This window comes from Tachysurus fulvidraco, chromosome 6 (assembly GCF_022655615.1).
Source record: "Tachysurus fulvidraco isolate hzauxx_2018 chromosome 6, HZAU_PFXX_2.0, whole genome shotgun sequence".
In the NCBI taxonomy this organism is placed as follows: Eukaryota; Metazoa; Chordata; class Actinopteri; order Siluriformes; family Bagridae; genus Tachysurus; species Tachysurus fulvidraco.
The window spans coordinates 15,026,621-15,042,718 of record NC_062523.1 but is presented as its reverse complement, the minus strand read 5'-3'; the positions used below and the strand labels follow the sequence as shown (position 1 = coordinate 15,042,718).

The following is a 16,098-nucleotide window of genomic DNA, read 5'->3' as shown; positions in this document are numbered from 1 at the left end:
GTGTTTGTATGTGTTCTGCAGTTGATCAAGGGCAGGAGTGTGCTGCGAATGCATAGCGAGTGGGTAGGAGACACGCCAAGAGCTTTCACTTTCTAAAGACAGATAGAGGAGATGGAGAAACACGGTTGAGAAACTTTCAGCTCCAGCACCATCAATGTGTCAAACTGACAGTGTAACTTCTACAACACAAGCATTCTGTGATTGTCAAAAAACAAAACAAAATTGTGCGTCATGGATGCACTGATGCGTCATGATCATTTGATCCGGAAAGGATATTTCCTTACAATACACTTACGATAAATAATTCCATTAGAATAAAATAATTCATTTCAATATTTCCTTACAAATAGAATAATACTTACAATGAATAAATTATAATAAAAAATAAATTAAGAATATACAAAGATAATCAATATTAAACAACACATAATGACTGCATATATTTTATTAGAATTATAGGAAAAGGATTCCAGTCACAAAAATAACAAAAAACAATAAACATTAAAAAACTGTACAGTTAACAACCTAAAATAATTTTCCTAAACAATTTCAAAGTTATAAACAATGCCCTTGAGCAAAGCACCGAACCCCCCAACTGCTCCCCGGGCGCCGCAGCATAAATGGCTGCCCACTGCTCCGGGTGTGTTTTCACGGTGTGTGTGTGTTCACTGATGTGTGTGTGCACTTTGGATGGGTCAAAATGCAGAGAACGAATTCTGAGTATGGGTCACCGTACTTAGCTGTATGTCACGTTACTTTAAAACATAGTCATTTTATTTGAAATTACTATATATTTCTGTGCAAACCTAATATGATTCAATAAACAACTACAATTGGACTGTTTTGTGCAAATTTATTACATTTATTTATTGTGATTCACACACAAACAAAACACAAGTTAATTGCACCATGTCTACATACATAACCTAGAGTATATTGTGTGAATGGTTGTGAATAGAATGTTAAAATCTAGCCCTGTCAAAGCAATGCAGTTTGAATTGCAATTGTGAATGTTTCTGAATAAGATCTTGTTCAAATGATGCATAAATACAGAAACGATTCTTTAGACTCAGCAAAGCAGTTGGCTTTTTCAGTTTAATTGAATGCTGGTCATCATTGTAAATTGCAGAGGGACTGTATGAGTGATGCCATTAAATTAAACGTGAAACACATGAGGATTTTAAATTGGACCAAATACAAAATATAATAAAATTAAAAATAAATAAATAAATAAACAAAAAATAATAATAAAAAATCAACTGTTCTCATTATAAACCAGTAGTGAAGCTTCTCTTTCTGAGAAAGAACAAGCTGTGTCATAAAAACAGCAGCAAAGAACACTGATATGCTATTATAGCATGGTTTCTCTTCTCGGCTCGCAGAATCTTGCTAGTTATCTTATTTATATTGCATGTGTATTGAAATAAAAAAAATAATAAAAAATGAGATGTGCAATTACTCTGCAATTCAGGAAGAGTGTGCCAGGGAATGAGGAATATGCAGAAGCCATTTACCACCACAAACCCTATAAAGTCTCAAAGATATAAGTGGGCCATTGGAATTATAGCCCTCCATCCCAAATCACACCTAAAATTGGAGGTGCTGAATCCTTTTTCACTTTTAAATTAAAACCTGCCATTTTCGTTCACTGGCCTGTGCTCAGATCTCTTGAGCAGCTTTCTGCAGTATTATACAAACACTGTACAACACCAGTGTTAACATCTTAACAAGACTCCAGAAGGAGCTTGTTGTGTCCTAAACAGAAATATTTATATGTGAATGATTTGAGAACCTCAGGCCCAAATAATTGGACAGGTATAAACCTCTTCAACATTTCACCAGATTTCTTTTTTCTACATGGCAATCAACAGAATGTTGTGTTGTTTTTAAGTAGCTTTTTGCTTATCCTTTGACAACAAATAGACAAATGCAACCTTTACAAAAAAACCTATATACCTCACCTGTTGATGATTTCCAGCACTTCACCCTACTTACTTCACTTCCTAACCTTTATCTAGCCAGTTCAGCAGAAACTCTTCTCTGAACTCCTCCATCCACACCGGTGCAATTCCACTTTATCAGTATGGCTGTGTGGTCAGGGCTCCACGCAGGGCCGAAATCGATCTCCTCGCACCATGGGCGCTGACTTTATTGAGGTACACAGCATTCTGCCTCTCATCCCTCTATCAGAAAGAAAAGGCAAGCACTGTACAACATATAAGGCAAAAAAGAACCCAACAACAAAACTCACATATCTGAGATTTGAGAGCCTTATCAGTCAGAATGCAGCTGAAGGCCATGTAAGCTGGTGTACATTCAGCACACTTGATCCTGGACTCCATAGAAGAGAGCGCAGTTAGCAGAAACTCTTGAGGACTTTGCTGTAATGGGTGTGCTCATGCAGTGGAAAGGTAAGGCTATGATTCATGAACCCTGAATCACCCTTTTTCCCCCATCTCTGCCCCTCAGTGCTACCCCCCCTACCCTTCCGGCAGGCCTGCACAGCGCTATTACAATATTCAGATTACCGTGCACTGGAAATTAATTGGACTAATTAACATACAAGTAAATGATGATACCGTTAACACATTTCATTAACTCAAACTGTCATTCCATGTTCGTTGTGCACTCCATATTGCATTACAATGAATTGAATTCATTAAATTATGCAAATGAAAGGTGGCAGGGAATGGACGTGTCCTTTTCTCAACGTTCACAGACCTGCTTTTCTCTGGCTCTCATCTATGGCAAATTGACTTTAATACAGGAACATGTGCTTTTCACTTTCATGTGACAGATAAAAGATTTTAGTAGACATACTTTCAATCAAGCAAACCTTCACACCAGGAAAATGATAACATGGACCATTTGTGCTGCTTTGTTCATACTGGAGTGGTTGGTTTCCTTTCTTTTTTTTTCCAGTGGCAGAGTATACAGAACACACCACCCACTGAGCGACAGAATATTAGTGATGGCTTCAGAAACTCACCATAATGTGAAATATGAGCAGACGCAAAATGAAAACTTTATCAGGAACAAAAGAGAGTTATTGAGCCCCTGAGACAAGAAAAAAACTATTCTCAAATATTTCCAGGGAAATCATCTGTAATATTAGATTAATTATTCATTAAAATTACTCATCAAGAGAGCCAAGTACATTGTTAATTTTGTTCATGATTAAAATGTATTCGAGAAAGAAATGTGTAAATCAGAATGAAGTTTTAATGGAGGATTCATTGTCTGCAAAATTCTAACCATAGACATATTCTAACCATGTTCTTCATCAATTAAATTCTCACCTTTTAGAAAAGATGATTTAGACAAACAGCTCAGGTTACCAATGAGGTCAGGGGATTACATTCTGGTCCAAGGGTCAAATAGCCTCTTTCGTTGCAGATGTGGGTGTAGTGACATCTGCTGGACTACACCCAGGGGTTTCGGTTTCACTCACACTCACACACACTCACACTCACACACACTGTAGTAACCTATGTAGAGAACCAAGACCAGAGGTTTCTTAACATTACAATGTACTGAATGAAACTACACACTGTGTAGTGCGTGTGTGTGTGTGAGAGAGAGTGTGTGTGTGAGAGAGAGTCTATTTAACAAAGACATTATATAAACTATAAATTCAGATAAAAGAGAAAATAGGAGACCTGACAACTAGAGACTTCTTTTTAGTCATTTTAGTGTGAAATAAAAAGCTGCCCTCAAAAGTGGGCATTGTACAATAGTTTGAAGCTTTTTCAGAAAAAAAGACCAAATAACAATACAAGAGACGTTACAATGCTATTTATAGTGAATAAAATTATATTTGACCTCACAAACTAGGGCAACATATTAAAATGCAATAGTAGGAAGAAAATTGAGGAAAAAAAAGAAAAAGAAAAAAAGATCATTCAAAAAAAAAGAAAAAGAAAAATAGTGTTTCATCAATTACACTTGACTAATGATGTTATTTGTTTTAGCAAGGTCGGGTAGTTTAGCATGGATCATCATTAGCATGTTTAAATTTCTCACCCTTAATAGCAGAAACTCCTAAAACAGACTGGCAACTGAACTCATAATTCATGTCTGGATTACTTGGAATAATCCATCATATGAAAGTGCAAAACAATCCTGGAGATAAAGAGGGAAATATTCCTACACCATTGCTTAAAGAACAAACTGCATACTGAGGGGAAGAAATATGTCCTTAAGCAACCTGTGAGTATATAAAAGAGTTAGGCGCTCTTTATAAAAAATTCATTATCAAACTGTGAGTATATACCAGTAATAATAAAAGTGTATTTCGCACATGAAAATGGACATTTTTCTTTCTCTCTGCACAGGATCTCAAATCAGGAGTAGCCCAGCCTTCTCCTAACATGGCTATTGCCGATCAGAACAAAGTCAACCAAATTACTGCAGAAGCCATCAGAAGCATTACAAAGCTAAAAATTTCAATAAAGGTTGAAATTCTGGGATTCTTATACAGAAATGGCTGGCCTAAAAACAAACCGGACTTTTTTTTTGGTGTTACACAATGTTTTGACAAATCATTTCTTGTCTCTAGAACAGTTTAAAATTGATTCGAGTGAATTTGGTCCAAACAGTTTTAAACCCGGTGGCACAGCACCCCTGTAATCGAGTAGTCCTTATTCCTAATGGATCACTGTGTGGTACAGCTCTACACACATACAAACCAGAGAGATAAAACTCCAGCCAGGCACAACCAGAAAAAATCACATCCTCTTCATGCGACACTGAAATGTCACCAATTCCTAGAGCACAATTCTGCCCATTACAAATGATTCTGATAATGATTCAGTTTAGAAAAACAACATATTGGAATTATTATACATATTTAAAAAATTCAAAATAAAAAAAGCTCCTTTAAGAGATGTAGACACCACAAAACCAATTTACTATGCAAAGCCTCATATAAATATTGTCTTGCTCAAAAAGACTTAACAAATGCATAACATCTGATCAACTGTAAGAGGTTGCAGAAGAAGAAGAAGAAGAAGAAGAAAAAAAAAGGTTTTTAATTACAATGATTGTTTTCCGGTTTTATCATTTTCTTTACAATGCTTCAGTTTAAAGAGAAAGCTTCGCAGACTTTTGATTGGAGTAAATAAAAGGATCACATTGAAAAAAATATATACATATGCATGTTTTCAGAGTAAAGCATCAAACACGTACATTAAAGACACATTTGGACATGAAGAACTTCATAACGCCCAGCACCAGAGTGGCACACTTCATTCTAATGTTCTACCCTGAACATCCTCCCTTACAATGTGGCCAACTAACACCACGACATACCCTAAACTAGCCACAACATTAGATTAACATCACTCCCATTGACCAGACCTAGCTTCCTTTAAAAAAAGGTTACTCCCATTCAAACAAACATGTCGTAACAGTTGCTTTAAAACTTGCCAGCAACTCTACTTTTGTACACATGAGTATGATACAAAATAAGGCATTTCAGTGTTTTTCATATGGAAACCACTTTTGACAATTTTCTTCTCTTCCTCGCTTTTCCAATAAAAAAACTGCAGACAAACATAAATTGATACTCTATATTTGTAAAATATATTTTTATATATGTGCATTTACGTAAATGGATATATTTACGTAAATGAGAATAATCTGTGTGGGTATAAAAAGCAGGATAAACTTGAAGGAGAGAAGTCTTGTGGTTAGACGGATTTCCAGGAGGAAGAGATAGGAGAAGACGATAATGACACTAAGCCCAAAGCAACATAACCTTGGCAGTCTGATAAAAAGTTTAATTCAATCCTTGTGAAGCAGTTTCTTTCCTGACAATTAAGAAAGTCCTCTCTGTTAGTTGCTGCGCTCCTATGCTGCGTACACATCACTCTGCAGCTTCACTGGCTGCCACGGTGACTAGCTGCAGCGGAATCTCTGCTGTAGTGAGCAGCTCTTGCGAGTTGGACGTGTTAACGGTAGCGTTAACGGTAGCAAGACCCTGCACGGCACCTGGCTGGATGTTGGTGAGAATGAGTGTGGTAGCTCCTGAGGTGATGATGCCATCAGAGGAGGCAGACGTGTCCACGCTTGCCACCACTGCACCACCGCTGCCCTTCTTCTGATGCGTCTTTATGTGCTTTGCCAGATGGTCGCTTCGCATGAAGCGCTTTGAGCACTCGGGACACACAAATTTCTTCTCGCCTGCCAAAAAAATATTGAGTATAATTTATACCAATAATGCAAAACAGTTATTAATATATCTGGATGAAAGATGCCTTTCTCTAGATTTACTACTTCACATTCTTACAGATGTTAGTTTGTATGACTGATCCACTGACTTAAAGGGTTTTAATACATACCTTAATCAATCAATCAATCAAAAAAGAATTAAATAAATACTGACCACACTTTTTGTATAAGTGTAGCCTTTGCTTTTAATTTATAATGTTAATGTGTGTGTGTGTTCATGGTGTTTGTTTCTTTATTGTGAAGCACTTTTATTCAACTCGGTCTTTAAATATGCTACATAAATAAACCTGGGTTGTGTTAAATAATAACCCCTTATAATTAGAATAAGGGATAAAGCCTTAGTCATGATAAAGGTTAAATGGAATTTCTGGGAAAAAACATACAATATAATTGAATGATTTTAGTATTGTATAAATAAAGTGAAATAACAGAGCTGGTGCACATCGATGAAGATGAGCAGTACATCCTGAGTCATTTAGAAAGCACCACAGAGCAACCACCATATATATGCATCTGTGCTAAAGTGTATAGCAAGTTAGCCCTACATACCAAAACGCACCCTAGTGGCTCTTCACAGTTTTTCTTTATAGTCTGCAGAAAGTAAGTAACGAATAAGAAAAGGACAGGATATGACACACGTACCTGTATGTGTTCGCCGATGTCGCTGCAGTTCATCACTGCGTGTGAATCTCTTGCCACAGAACATCCAGTTGCAGACGAAAGGCCTCTCTCCTGAGTGCCAGCGCAGGTGAGCTCGCAGGTGAGATGTCTTTCCGTACACCTTCCCACAGCCTGCTATATGGCATACATGCTGCTTCTTCTTCCCCATGTTGGAGCCCCTACAGCACAAAGCATGCACACAACGTTATATATAAATTGCCACATATCCCATCATACACACTTTTACTCAGTAAACATGGAAAGTGTTAGTAGAATTAACATATGAGGATATTTAGGTTTGTGAAGTATAATCACATGTAAAATAAAGCTAAAATATAAATGTCTTTCAGGGACAAACTAAAAACCCATTGGGTCATTGGGGGTAAGAAAAGAGAGAGAGAGAAAGAAAATTAAAATGATATTAGATGAATACAAAACTATTCATATACAAGTTTAATTAAATTGACTTTAAATTGGTTGGTTCTTTTTTAATTGCTGTAACCAGTGGGTTATCAACAAATCAACAGATACATGCTATCAAAATAAACGAACAAATACATGACTGAGCTTTTAAATCGCTTATTCGCTGTTAAAGGCAAATCTAGTGCAGGGGTAATTACATGTTTTTGAGGAACAACCCATTACAATATGCAAAATGACAAGTGTGGTGCATTTCACTGTGGTACAATGGTTTATCACACACTAAAAGGTCTGTCAAAGAGCATGTAGCAAGGCTGTAGCTGTAGTGGAATATAGTAATAATTGTAATTGAGCACTTGAAATGTGTACGTGTCCTATAATGTAATGGACTGCAAAATGTAAGCGCATTATCCCAGAATGAAGTTAGATTTGATGAGCAAAATACAAACATACATAAAATGAGGAGTTTTAAGCATGAAATGTCTCAATTAGGTGTTACATATCAGCCACTATTGCATTAATTTTCATATTGTTTGTTTGTGTTACCTTCCTCCTCCCTCTTTGCAGTTGGGGCAGGTGCAGGCGACCCTGCGCAGCCGTTTGCCCTCCTGGCCCAGACCCTCCATCTCGTCGTCTACTAAGCGCACACGCAGGTGAGACAGGTCATTAGTATTCAGAGTTGAGTCGCCAGCAAGAGACCACTCTTCTGAGTCTGGCTCCTCCTTTATCCGAATATCTAATCAGAAAAAAAAAATCTTTTTCTGCCACTATGGAATTAACAATTCCACGAAAAGTCCAACTGGGTTCACTTATCCACATTTCATTCCATTGCTAAATAAAAAAACACTCACACGCACAGACATTATATCAGCTTTTAAATATCCTGTTCATATAAATTTCATTTGTATAATCTCACAGGGCTGTCAGGTCTGTTATAAACAGCCTAAACTATTAAAGTCTGCTGCATTAAAACATCCTGGTGATTATTATACAGTAACAGCATTACCTCCGGGGCTGTCTGTGTCATCAGCCTGGAGATGTAGCCCCGCATGATCCACCGAATTAACTGTGACCGTATGAAGGTTGGGGATCTGCCCAGAGCTGATGCTAACTGGTGTGGTACTTAGTGTAGCTCCCTGCCCTATAGAGAGGGTCTGCACTGGGGCTAATGTGATCTGTTGGGCTGGAGCTGTCTGGAGCTGCAGGTTCTGGAGGTTCTGAATACCCTGAACCTGGATAAATAGTACAAAAATATAAGTTATTAAAAGTTATTTTTCAATGTTAGTAGCTAAAATTAAGAACATGTAGTAAGATTGTAAATAACAAGCAGTGTTTTCAGAAGCAAGAAATAAGAGTACAGTATGGCACCTTTTCATATTAAACATTAAAAGACATAAAAAAAGAAAGGCAAAAATAACTGAACATATGACATAATGCAGTCATAGCTGTTTTTAACACTGGTCAGCCATGTATCCACTTTAATAGCATAATTGACTACAGTCAAGTCTTATAATTTTTGGTAAGGTTAAGAGTTAAAATTTTGTAAACCTTCAGAAAGAATCGCTCATAGTCATCAGCAATTAAAAATAAAAACAAAAGCAGTCATACAGTTTGTGTGATATGGACTTGGCGTGTCTGTTCTTGAAAAAGTAGACTGACCTGTTTTAAATATCAACCTACAGGCCCTTTATAACATGAACTATTCTTTTTTCCTTCATCTTGGCATCAAACACCCACACCAAGTACCTACCTGGAAGGTCTGCCACTGTATCTGGCCTGAAGGTGTGACAGTCTGTGCCTGAATTAGGAAGGTCCCTGGGTTGAGGAGCTGGACGTTTTGGAGAGGCTGTTGCCCTTGGGTGGCTATCTGTTGCTGGCCCAGCTGCCCGTCGCTGCTCTGGAGTGGCACCTGATGCAGCTGGATCACCTGCTGCCCTGTGGAAGCTTGCACCTGGCTCTGAGCAAGAAATCCTTCAGTCTGCTCAGGCGTGCCCTGTGTCAGCACACCTGTGCCATCGATTGTGCTGGCAGGCAACTGGGAGGACGAAGATGATGATGATGAGGAGGAAGATGTGGTAGGCACAAACATCTCTGCTGCATTAGTGTTGTTGACCACTAGTGTTTGCTGTGGTAGCTGTTCTCCTGTTTTCTCTGAACCTTCTGTGTTTTCCACTGTCTGATTGGTCATGATTAGCTGTCCATCAGCAGTCAGCCCTGTGGCTATTGTCTGTGCCCCAGAGAGCCCAAGTGAGTCCAGGTCTACACTGTTAATGGGCACAAAGGTAATATTCCCAGGCAAACCCACAGGCACGTTAGCAACCACCTGCCCCTGACTGTTAAAAGCTGAGCTTCCCAGAGTAACACCCTGGATCTGTTGCACTTGGCCAGTCTGGGCCATAAGGTTCGGGCTGTTACTGAGAATGCTAGCTGAGGCAGTGCAGGCTACACTGATGGCCTGAGAGCCATCAGGTAGAATCTGGATCTGCCCTGGGGCATCCTGAGCCTCTACTGTTGAAGAAGAGAATCCCAGCTGCCCATCAGATGTCTGGATCTGAGGGATAACCTGGTACTGGATGTTAGGCACTGCATTGGTGGAGGAGTCTGTCCCTGATGTTAACAAAATGGGCTGGCTCTGGAGGCCCTGTAGGCCCTGAATAGGAAGAACATACTGCCCGTTGGAGGTGACTATGCCCCCACTGGTTAGCTGCACAATGTTTGAGTCATCCTTGACTCCATCCCATCTTTCTGATGAGCTTGTCAGCTGCACTGATCCCGAATCTGCAGCCTAAGAAAAAAAAAATTAAATATGTTACCCAAGAAACTCAATGCTGAAATCATAGACTTGACAATATTATTAAACCTAACAAGATAGTTTGTCTGTTTCATTCTTTAGAGAGCTCACTTATAGATTATTTAGGGAAAGTATCAGTATAGAACCCAATACCAACATAACCCTACATTCACACTACCAAGAGCCACAATAAATAACGAACATGAAAAATGTGATAGAACAAAGTTATTTTATTTATATCTTACAAATTCATCAGAAAAAACAAACAAACAAACAAATGAACTATTTCTACTTCATTCAAAGCTTTAATTATTTCTTCATAATGTCTTTACACATGTTTAGTGAGAGGTTGTAAAGAACAGGACAATATAATCTTGTGATTACAACTGAAACATAGAAAGAAAATAAAGAAACATCAGGCCACATGCCCACAGAATTAGTCCATCATTCAAGCCAATCGTTTGGTCACTTTACCTGTAATACCTAAGTTAAAGTATATTGCTTGCAGCTGCTGAAATCAGGGCTCTACATCACACATGTACACAGAAACATTGGGATCTCACGTAAAGAATCCTTCCTAACCATCAGCTCTCAGGCTGCCACTGTTAAAGTGATGGAGTCTGTGAAAGGTTTTCGTTTTGGTGCAAAATGTTACGAAGTGTTTCGAATTAAACACACAATATCAGCATTGCAATCATTTCGATGCAAATAAACATGGTGGGTTTTTTTTTTGTTTTGTTCACACGGTGGTATTGTGGTAATCAAAACATTGCGATGGAAAAGTCACAGAGCGATTTGTGTTCAGTTGATTAGCTGATTACACACCAAAATGGAAACGAGATGTGAAAAGAGAATTAGATTCAACACGGTCAGGAAGCACGTTTTCGTTATTTTACCATACAAATTAACATCCAGAGTCCAAATGAGGGGTTTTGCCTTTTTCACCCCCATTGGACTGAGTTACAGATGGGGGGCCAGGGCGGGCAGTATGAGGGGTCTGGAGGCGGTGTGTGAGGGACTTACCCCGGCAGCGGCAGCCCTGTTCTCCCCCCAGGAGGAGGGCGAGCCGAGCTCGCTGCAGGTGGCCGCCAACAGAGCGAGCGGCGACGGCGGACTGGCCTACCCACAATGGGCGGGTTCAAACAGGAGAAAAGGGGGTGGCCGTTAGTCCGGAGCCACACAGGAAGTACCACTTTTTTTAAACAACAAATTTAAAAACGTGTGAACTTCACAAAAGCACCATGCGTCCAGCTACGGCAACAAAAAAGCCCTACCAGAAGGAAGAGAGACGAAACGGAAAAAGAGTACCTGATCTCCTCTGCTACCATCTTGCTGCAGAAACTCGCTTTGACTGCTGTCCACGTCTAAGGCAGCCATTTCCTCTCGTCTCCCCGGCTGGTTAGGCGCTGTACACAGGCACGGTGCAGGGAAACCAAGCAGAACAGCTCAGTCGGACGTTCAGCCAGCTCAACTCTCCGACCACAACAAAGAATACTTCAACAAACCGAGCTGCTAATCTGCACACAGAGCGGAAATTTCACAAACGGCTAAGCTAACTGGCTAATGTTAAGAGTTAGCACAACTGCAAAGAGATTAGCAAACCGAACCTACACACATAGCCAGCATTAGCATTAGCATTAGCTAAGGACAGGGCTGCGGAATGCGTCTAATGGAAATGTATTGAGTTTTACATACCAGTCATTACTTAAATTACTTTAATAGAAAAAAATCTCCATTTAATTACACGCCAAGCATGATTATATTATTCGGAGGCGGGCTGCGATCGCTGAATCGAGTCTATTTTTTCTATTTTGATTGACGGTGCGGGAAACACAAAAGGTGGAGCTTCCGATGTTGACTGTGAAAATTTGCGTCACGAACAGGATGTCCCGCCGTTCTTCTCTTCCGCTATTGGCTGGCTTAATTCAGACCTCACGTTCTGATTGGTCGTGCGACCAATCGATCAGTTTGGACCGCGCAACTTCCTTTTCCTTCTCGTTGCAAACGTTAAACGATGTAGAAGGTCTTGCTGTTTAGCTTGTTTACGTCGTTGTATGTTGTATATCTCTCTTAGTAATTTATAACGGGATATATGAATGTTAGAGGGAAAAGTGCAGGTTGTCCTGAACAGGTTTTCCTGTATTCTGAGATCACAGCACACTGTAAGGAATACAGCTAAGGCCATGCTGTTATAGGGAAATAGGAGTGATGCAGTGCAATGTTTAATTTCTCTTATAACCACACAGATGCTATGGTATAAGTGATCATGATTACAATGTGTGCTAATTTAAGTTTCTTTTTTTAAGAACTTCTACATAACATGCTTGTGTGCAAGGTTGTGGGATGTCCATACAGACAGACAGACACACAAAGACACAAACAACTTTATTGTCAATGCATAGTACATGTTAAACAGCAACGAATTGTAGTTTGGCATCTACAAGAAGTGCAAAGAGTAGCAATTGTGCAAATAGACATATATATATATATATATATACACACACACACACACACACACACACGTATGTACAGCATATAATATACATAGAGATATATAGATAGATATATGTAAACATGTACAGCAATAAATATAAAGGCTATTAGGCAGAAGGTACAGTAGGGTATATATAGATACACATAAATAAAATAGGGCAGATGTTACAGTTATCAGTTACGTTATATCAGTTATATAACTATTCCCTCAACTGTGTCTTTTTTTTCTGTCGTTCTACTTTGAAACTGTAAATCCCTGTATATAGAAGACTTAAGTTGCATTTGAAACTGAAAACAACTGTAATGTTATTAAAAATACTGATGCAGAAGTAGTTGCTTGGAATTTTTTTACATGCATTGTCTTGTCTGTGCTTGCTGAGCAATGTGAGCATGGATTGTTTGGCTTTATAGTTTCTTGGTGTGTTAAACAAAGTTTAAGTCTTAGTTTTTTATGCTCTATGAGTATAATAGTGTTTCTCCCCAATCCTTTCTACAAATCAAAGAAACTGATTTCTTTATTTAAATTACTTGTTTGAAAAAAGTGCACATGACAAGGTTATGCATTAAATCGAAAGGGAAGGTTCAGATGCGAATGGTAGATTAGAATTTTTGAGGTCAAACAGTAAAGAAACGAACTGGTAAAAAGCGCATTTGAAAAATGAGAGCTGTGAGAATATATTAATCGGATTAAAAGGTTAATTAGGAAAGACAGACAAACTAACAGTACCCTACTCATTCTGTCATCATGCTATGATTAAGCACAGTGGAATTTGTGTATGTGACATCTCTTATCACTGTCTTACTCATTGTTGCTGCTGATGTAATTAGTGTAGAATTGTTGGTTGAATGGAAAAGTGCACACACATGTAGTGTTACTATCAAAAGTAACAAAAATGTCTGATTAATAGATGTTACTCAAAAATGAAAAGTTTTCAAAGTTTACATCTTTTATTTTTAAATGAAAATAATTTTGTAGAATAACTGATTTTCACAATTCATTTTTTTTACTTCCTACAACCTCTTTCATATCTTTTAAGCTATGTGTCACACACTGCCTTCATATCAAATTTCTGTCTTAGGTTGCTTTCCGTGTTATTTGTACAGGTTTCCTGTGTTATTAACAAGTTAAAGGAAGCACTCATATTTCCTTTTTAATTTTATAAATTAAAAAAATTAAATAAAGACAATTATTCTATTGTACCATCTCTTTCAATCGTTTTCTTCTTGATACATTTTATATGATATACTTTTTATGTAGACTCACAGCATGTCTGTAAGCCGCCCTAGATAATGACGCTAAACACTTTAAATGTAAATGTAAGATGCACTTGACTTTTCTCTCCACTGGGAATCTAATAATAAAAGCATGTCCACTCAGATTTATGCTACAAATGCTTTCAGACTTATGCAGAGTTATTCTTAACCCTTTGCAAAAAGATAATGTGGTGTATAGCTATGCCAAATAGTGTATCAGAAAAATAAGGTTTTTTATGCTTGACAAACACAGCAATTTTCTTGATGACAAATAATCAGATGCTCTGTAGCTCACAGGGTAAAATAGAGGATATAAAATAATGCATGGAAATAAACAGAAAATACCAACAAAGAAACATCATAAATCCTTATCCAGAAAGGGCTGCTGTTGGTGCAGGTTTTCATTTCAGCCAAGCAGAAGCCAGAGAGTGTATTGAAATCTGAGATCAACTGATTAAACAGGTGGAATCAAGTGTGGCTCCTGCTTGATTGGAATGAAAACCTGCACCCACACCAGCTCTTTGTGGATAGGATTGGACAGTATTGGTCACTCTTGGCAAAATGTCCCAATATTGTCTCAACATTTATTTTGATTTTGGTTGTTTCTCCACATTATTCCATACACATATAGAATCTAAGTTCTATCTTATTGTTCAATGTGATTGTGGTACCCGAAGTAAAGAAAAGGTGGAAATGTGTGGTAGGATGTTGTCCACAGAGGTGCTGTTGCTCCTATAAATGCTAAAACATTAGTAAGAGTGCATTGAGATAACAGCTGAGAAAGGTTCAGTGCGCTCCTGCTCTATGACTGTTCCTGCATCATTTCCACTGTGTCAGCTCCTCCCTGAGAGTGGCCAGAGTGCAGCATTTTCCTTCAACCTTCAATTCAAACTTGAACCATTACAGCAAGACTACAAAGGCACTTTCGCTGCACTCAGGGGCTCGCACCAGTGAATGGTGGATATTTCCAATCACTCTGCTGTCAGTCCAAGTGTCAGGTAAACACAGGCTGGCAGACGGAGCCTTTAGAGTGCTTCACAGCTGTGTCTCGCTCACCTTAGCTTTGCTCAGCAATCTTCCACACAAAGACCCCATGCTCAAATAGAAAGGCAAAGCACAGCTGTGCTCATCTTATATATTTAGGTAAATACAAAAACTTAATTACCATGATCTCACTGCTGTATGTGAGGACATGCATTCTAAAGTCGATGAACTGAACTGATGACCAAACTCATCTGCAATCATCAGACAATCAGAGCAGAAACATGGAACATGGGATTGTATTGGTGTTATTGACTGATTCAGCCCCAATAACTCCAGCTGCGAATGACATGAGTCAACCTGCAGGCAGCAAAGGAACGACAAGAGAAATGATTGCTTTATGCAGGTGGGCTTATGATATTGGTTCCTGTGACGAATCAACATTGCACACACTTAAGCTATTAAAGAAGAACTGTTTCAAAGCCACCAATATATAAAATATTTATATCAGTTTTCTTCACCTGGATGGTCCAGTTCTAGCTGCAAAGGACTGCCCTGGCTGCAGGTCCTTGTTCCACGCAAACAGAAGCCAAACCTGATTCCGCCAGTTGATTCTGGTCTTCATTCAATTGATTGGAATGAAAACCTGCAGCCACACCATTTATTTGCAGATAAGATTGGACACCCCTCATTTACATGTTTTGGTTTGGGCAAGAAAGTAAGTCTTTGTCCGGTGTTTATGAAATGGAAAGGTATTGCACGCTCAAAGCACGGTGAAAATAGCAGGGGCTGTTGAACGAAGTCAGTGCAAGTGGCCTGTGAAAGTGTCACATTAACATATTGACAGAGGCACTAGCTGGGCCTGGTGTGTGATGGTGTGGACCACATGGAGATAGCTGCTCGGGTTGGAGATTCCTGTAGATCTGGGGAAATGGAGCCTCACTGGGAGGTTTCCAAACAGAAAGCTACTGCAGGGAAGGATGTGGCCAGAATATAAAATATGTCTCAATGTCAGGACAGTGAATGGACCATAATGTGGATGCTGTTGAAGTAAAGAGACCACCAAAGGTGAGTGTCATATATCTACATACAGTATATGTGCTTTTTATCCAAGTTTACTAATATAGCAGAAAGTCAATTCTAAAAATTTGAAACCAAAAAAGACTTTTTTGCCTATTATTATCATCACAAATAGCATTTCCAAGATAAGCCCCATTTTATATGTTATTAGCCCTAAATAATCTGGGTGAATAAATCCTTATCATAAA

At 38.7% G+C, this 16,098-nt stretch overlaps 1 protein-coding gene across 6 annotated transcripts; it reads right to left on the bottom strand.

Moving 5' to 3' along the window:
* Positions 1 to 3,780: 3,780 nt before the first annotated feature.
* On the bottom strand, positions 3,781 to 11,966 carry sp3a (sp3a transcription factor). 6 transcript variants are annotated; one of them, XM_027164552.2, is made up of 8 exons: positions 11,714 to 11,966; positions 11,411 to 11,619; positions 11,126 to 11,221; positions 9,062 to 10,096; positions 8,318 to 8,543; positions 7,858 to 8,047; positions 6,874 to 7,070; positions 3,781 to 6,183 (listed from the first exon to the last, which is right to left on the bottom strand). In XM_027164552.2, the coding sequence occupies exons 2-8, from the start codon at positions 11,477 to 11,479 to the stop codon at positions 5,867 to 5,869; spliced, it is 2,130 nt and encodes a 709-aa protein (XP_027020353.1). In that variant the 5' UTR covers positions 11,480 to 11,619; positions 11,714 to 11,966; the 3' UTR covers positions 3,781 to 5,866. The 6 variants fall into 6 exon arrangements, with proteins under 6 accessions (XP_027020353.1, XP_027020352.1, XP_027020351.1 ...); XM_027164551.2 differs by having other exon boundaries at positions 11,798 to 11,966; XM_027164550.2 differs by having other exon boundaries at positions 11,411 to 11,966.
* Between the last annotated feature and the right edge of the window lie 4,132 nt (positions 11,967 to 16,098).

What these genes read in the sequence shown, in the direction of transcription:
- sp3a (XM_027164550.2), bottom strand. Translation starts at nt 11,479, where the DNA reads ATGGCTGCCTTAGACGTGGACAGCAGTCAAAGCGAGTTTCTGCAGCAA. An exon ending in ATGGTAGCAGAGGAGATCAG is followed by an intron (nt 11,222 to 11,410) that starts GTACTCTTTTTC and finishes CATTGTGGGTAG; the next exon opens with GCCAGTCCGCCGTCGCCGCT. An exon ending in TACAGTGGCAGACCTTCCAG is followed by an intron (nt 8,544 to 9,061) that starts GTAGGTACTTGG and finishes CTATTTATCCAG; the next exon opens with GTTCAGGGTATTCAGAACCT.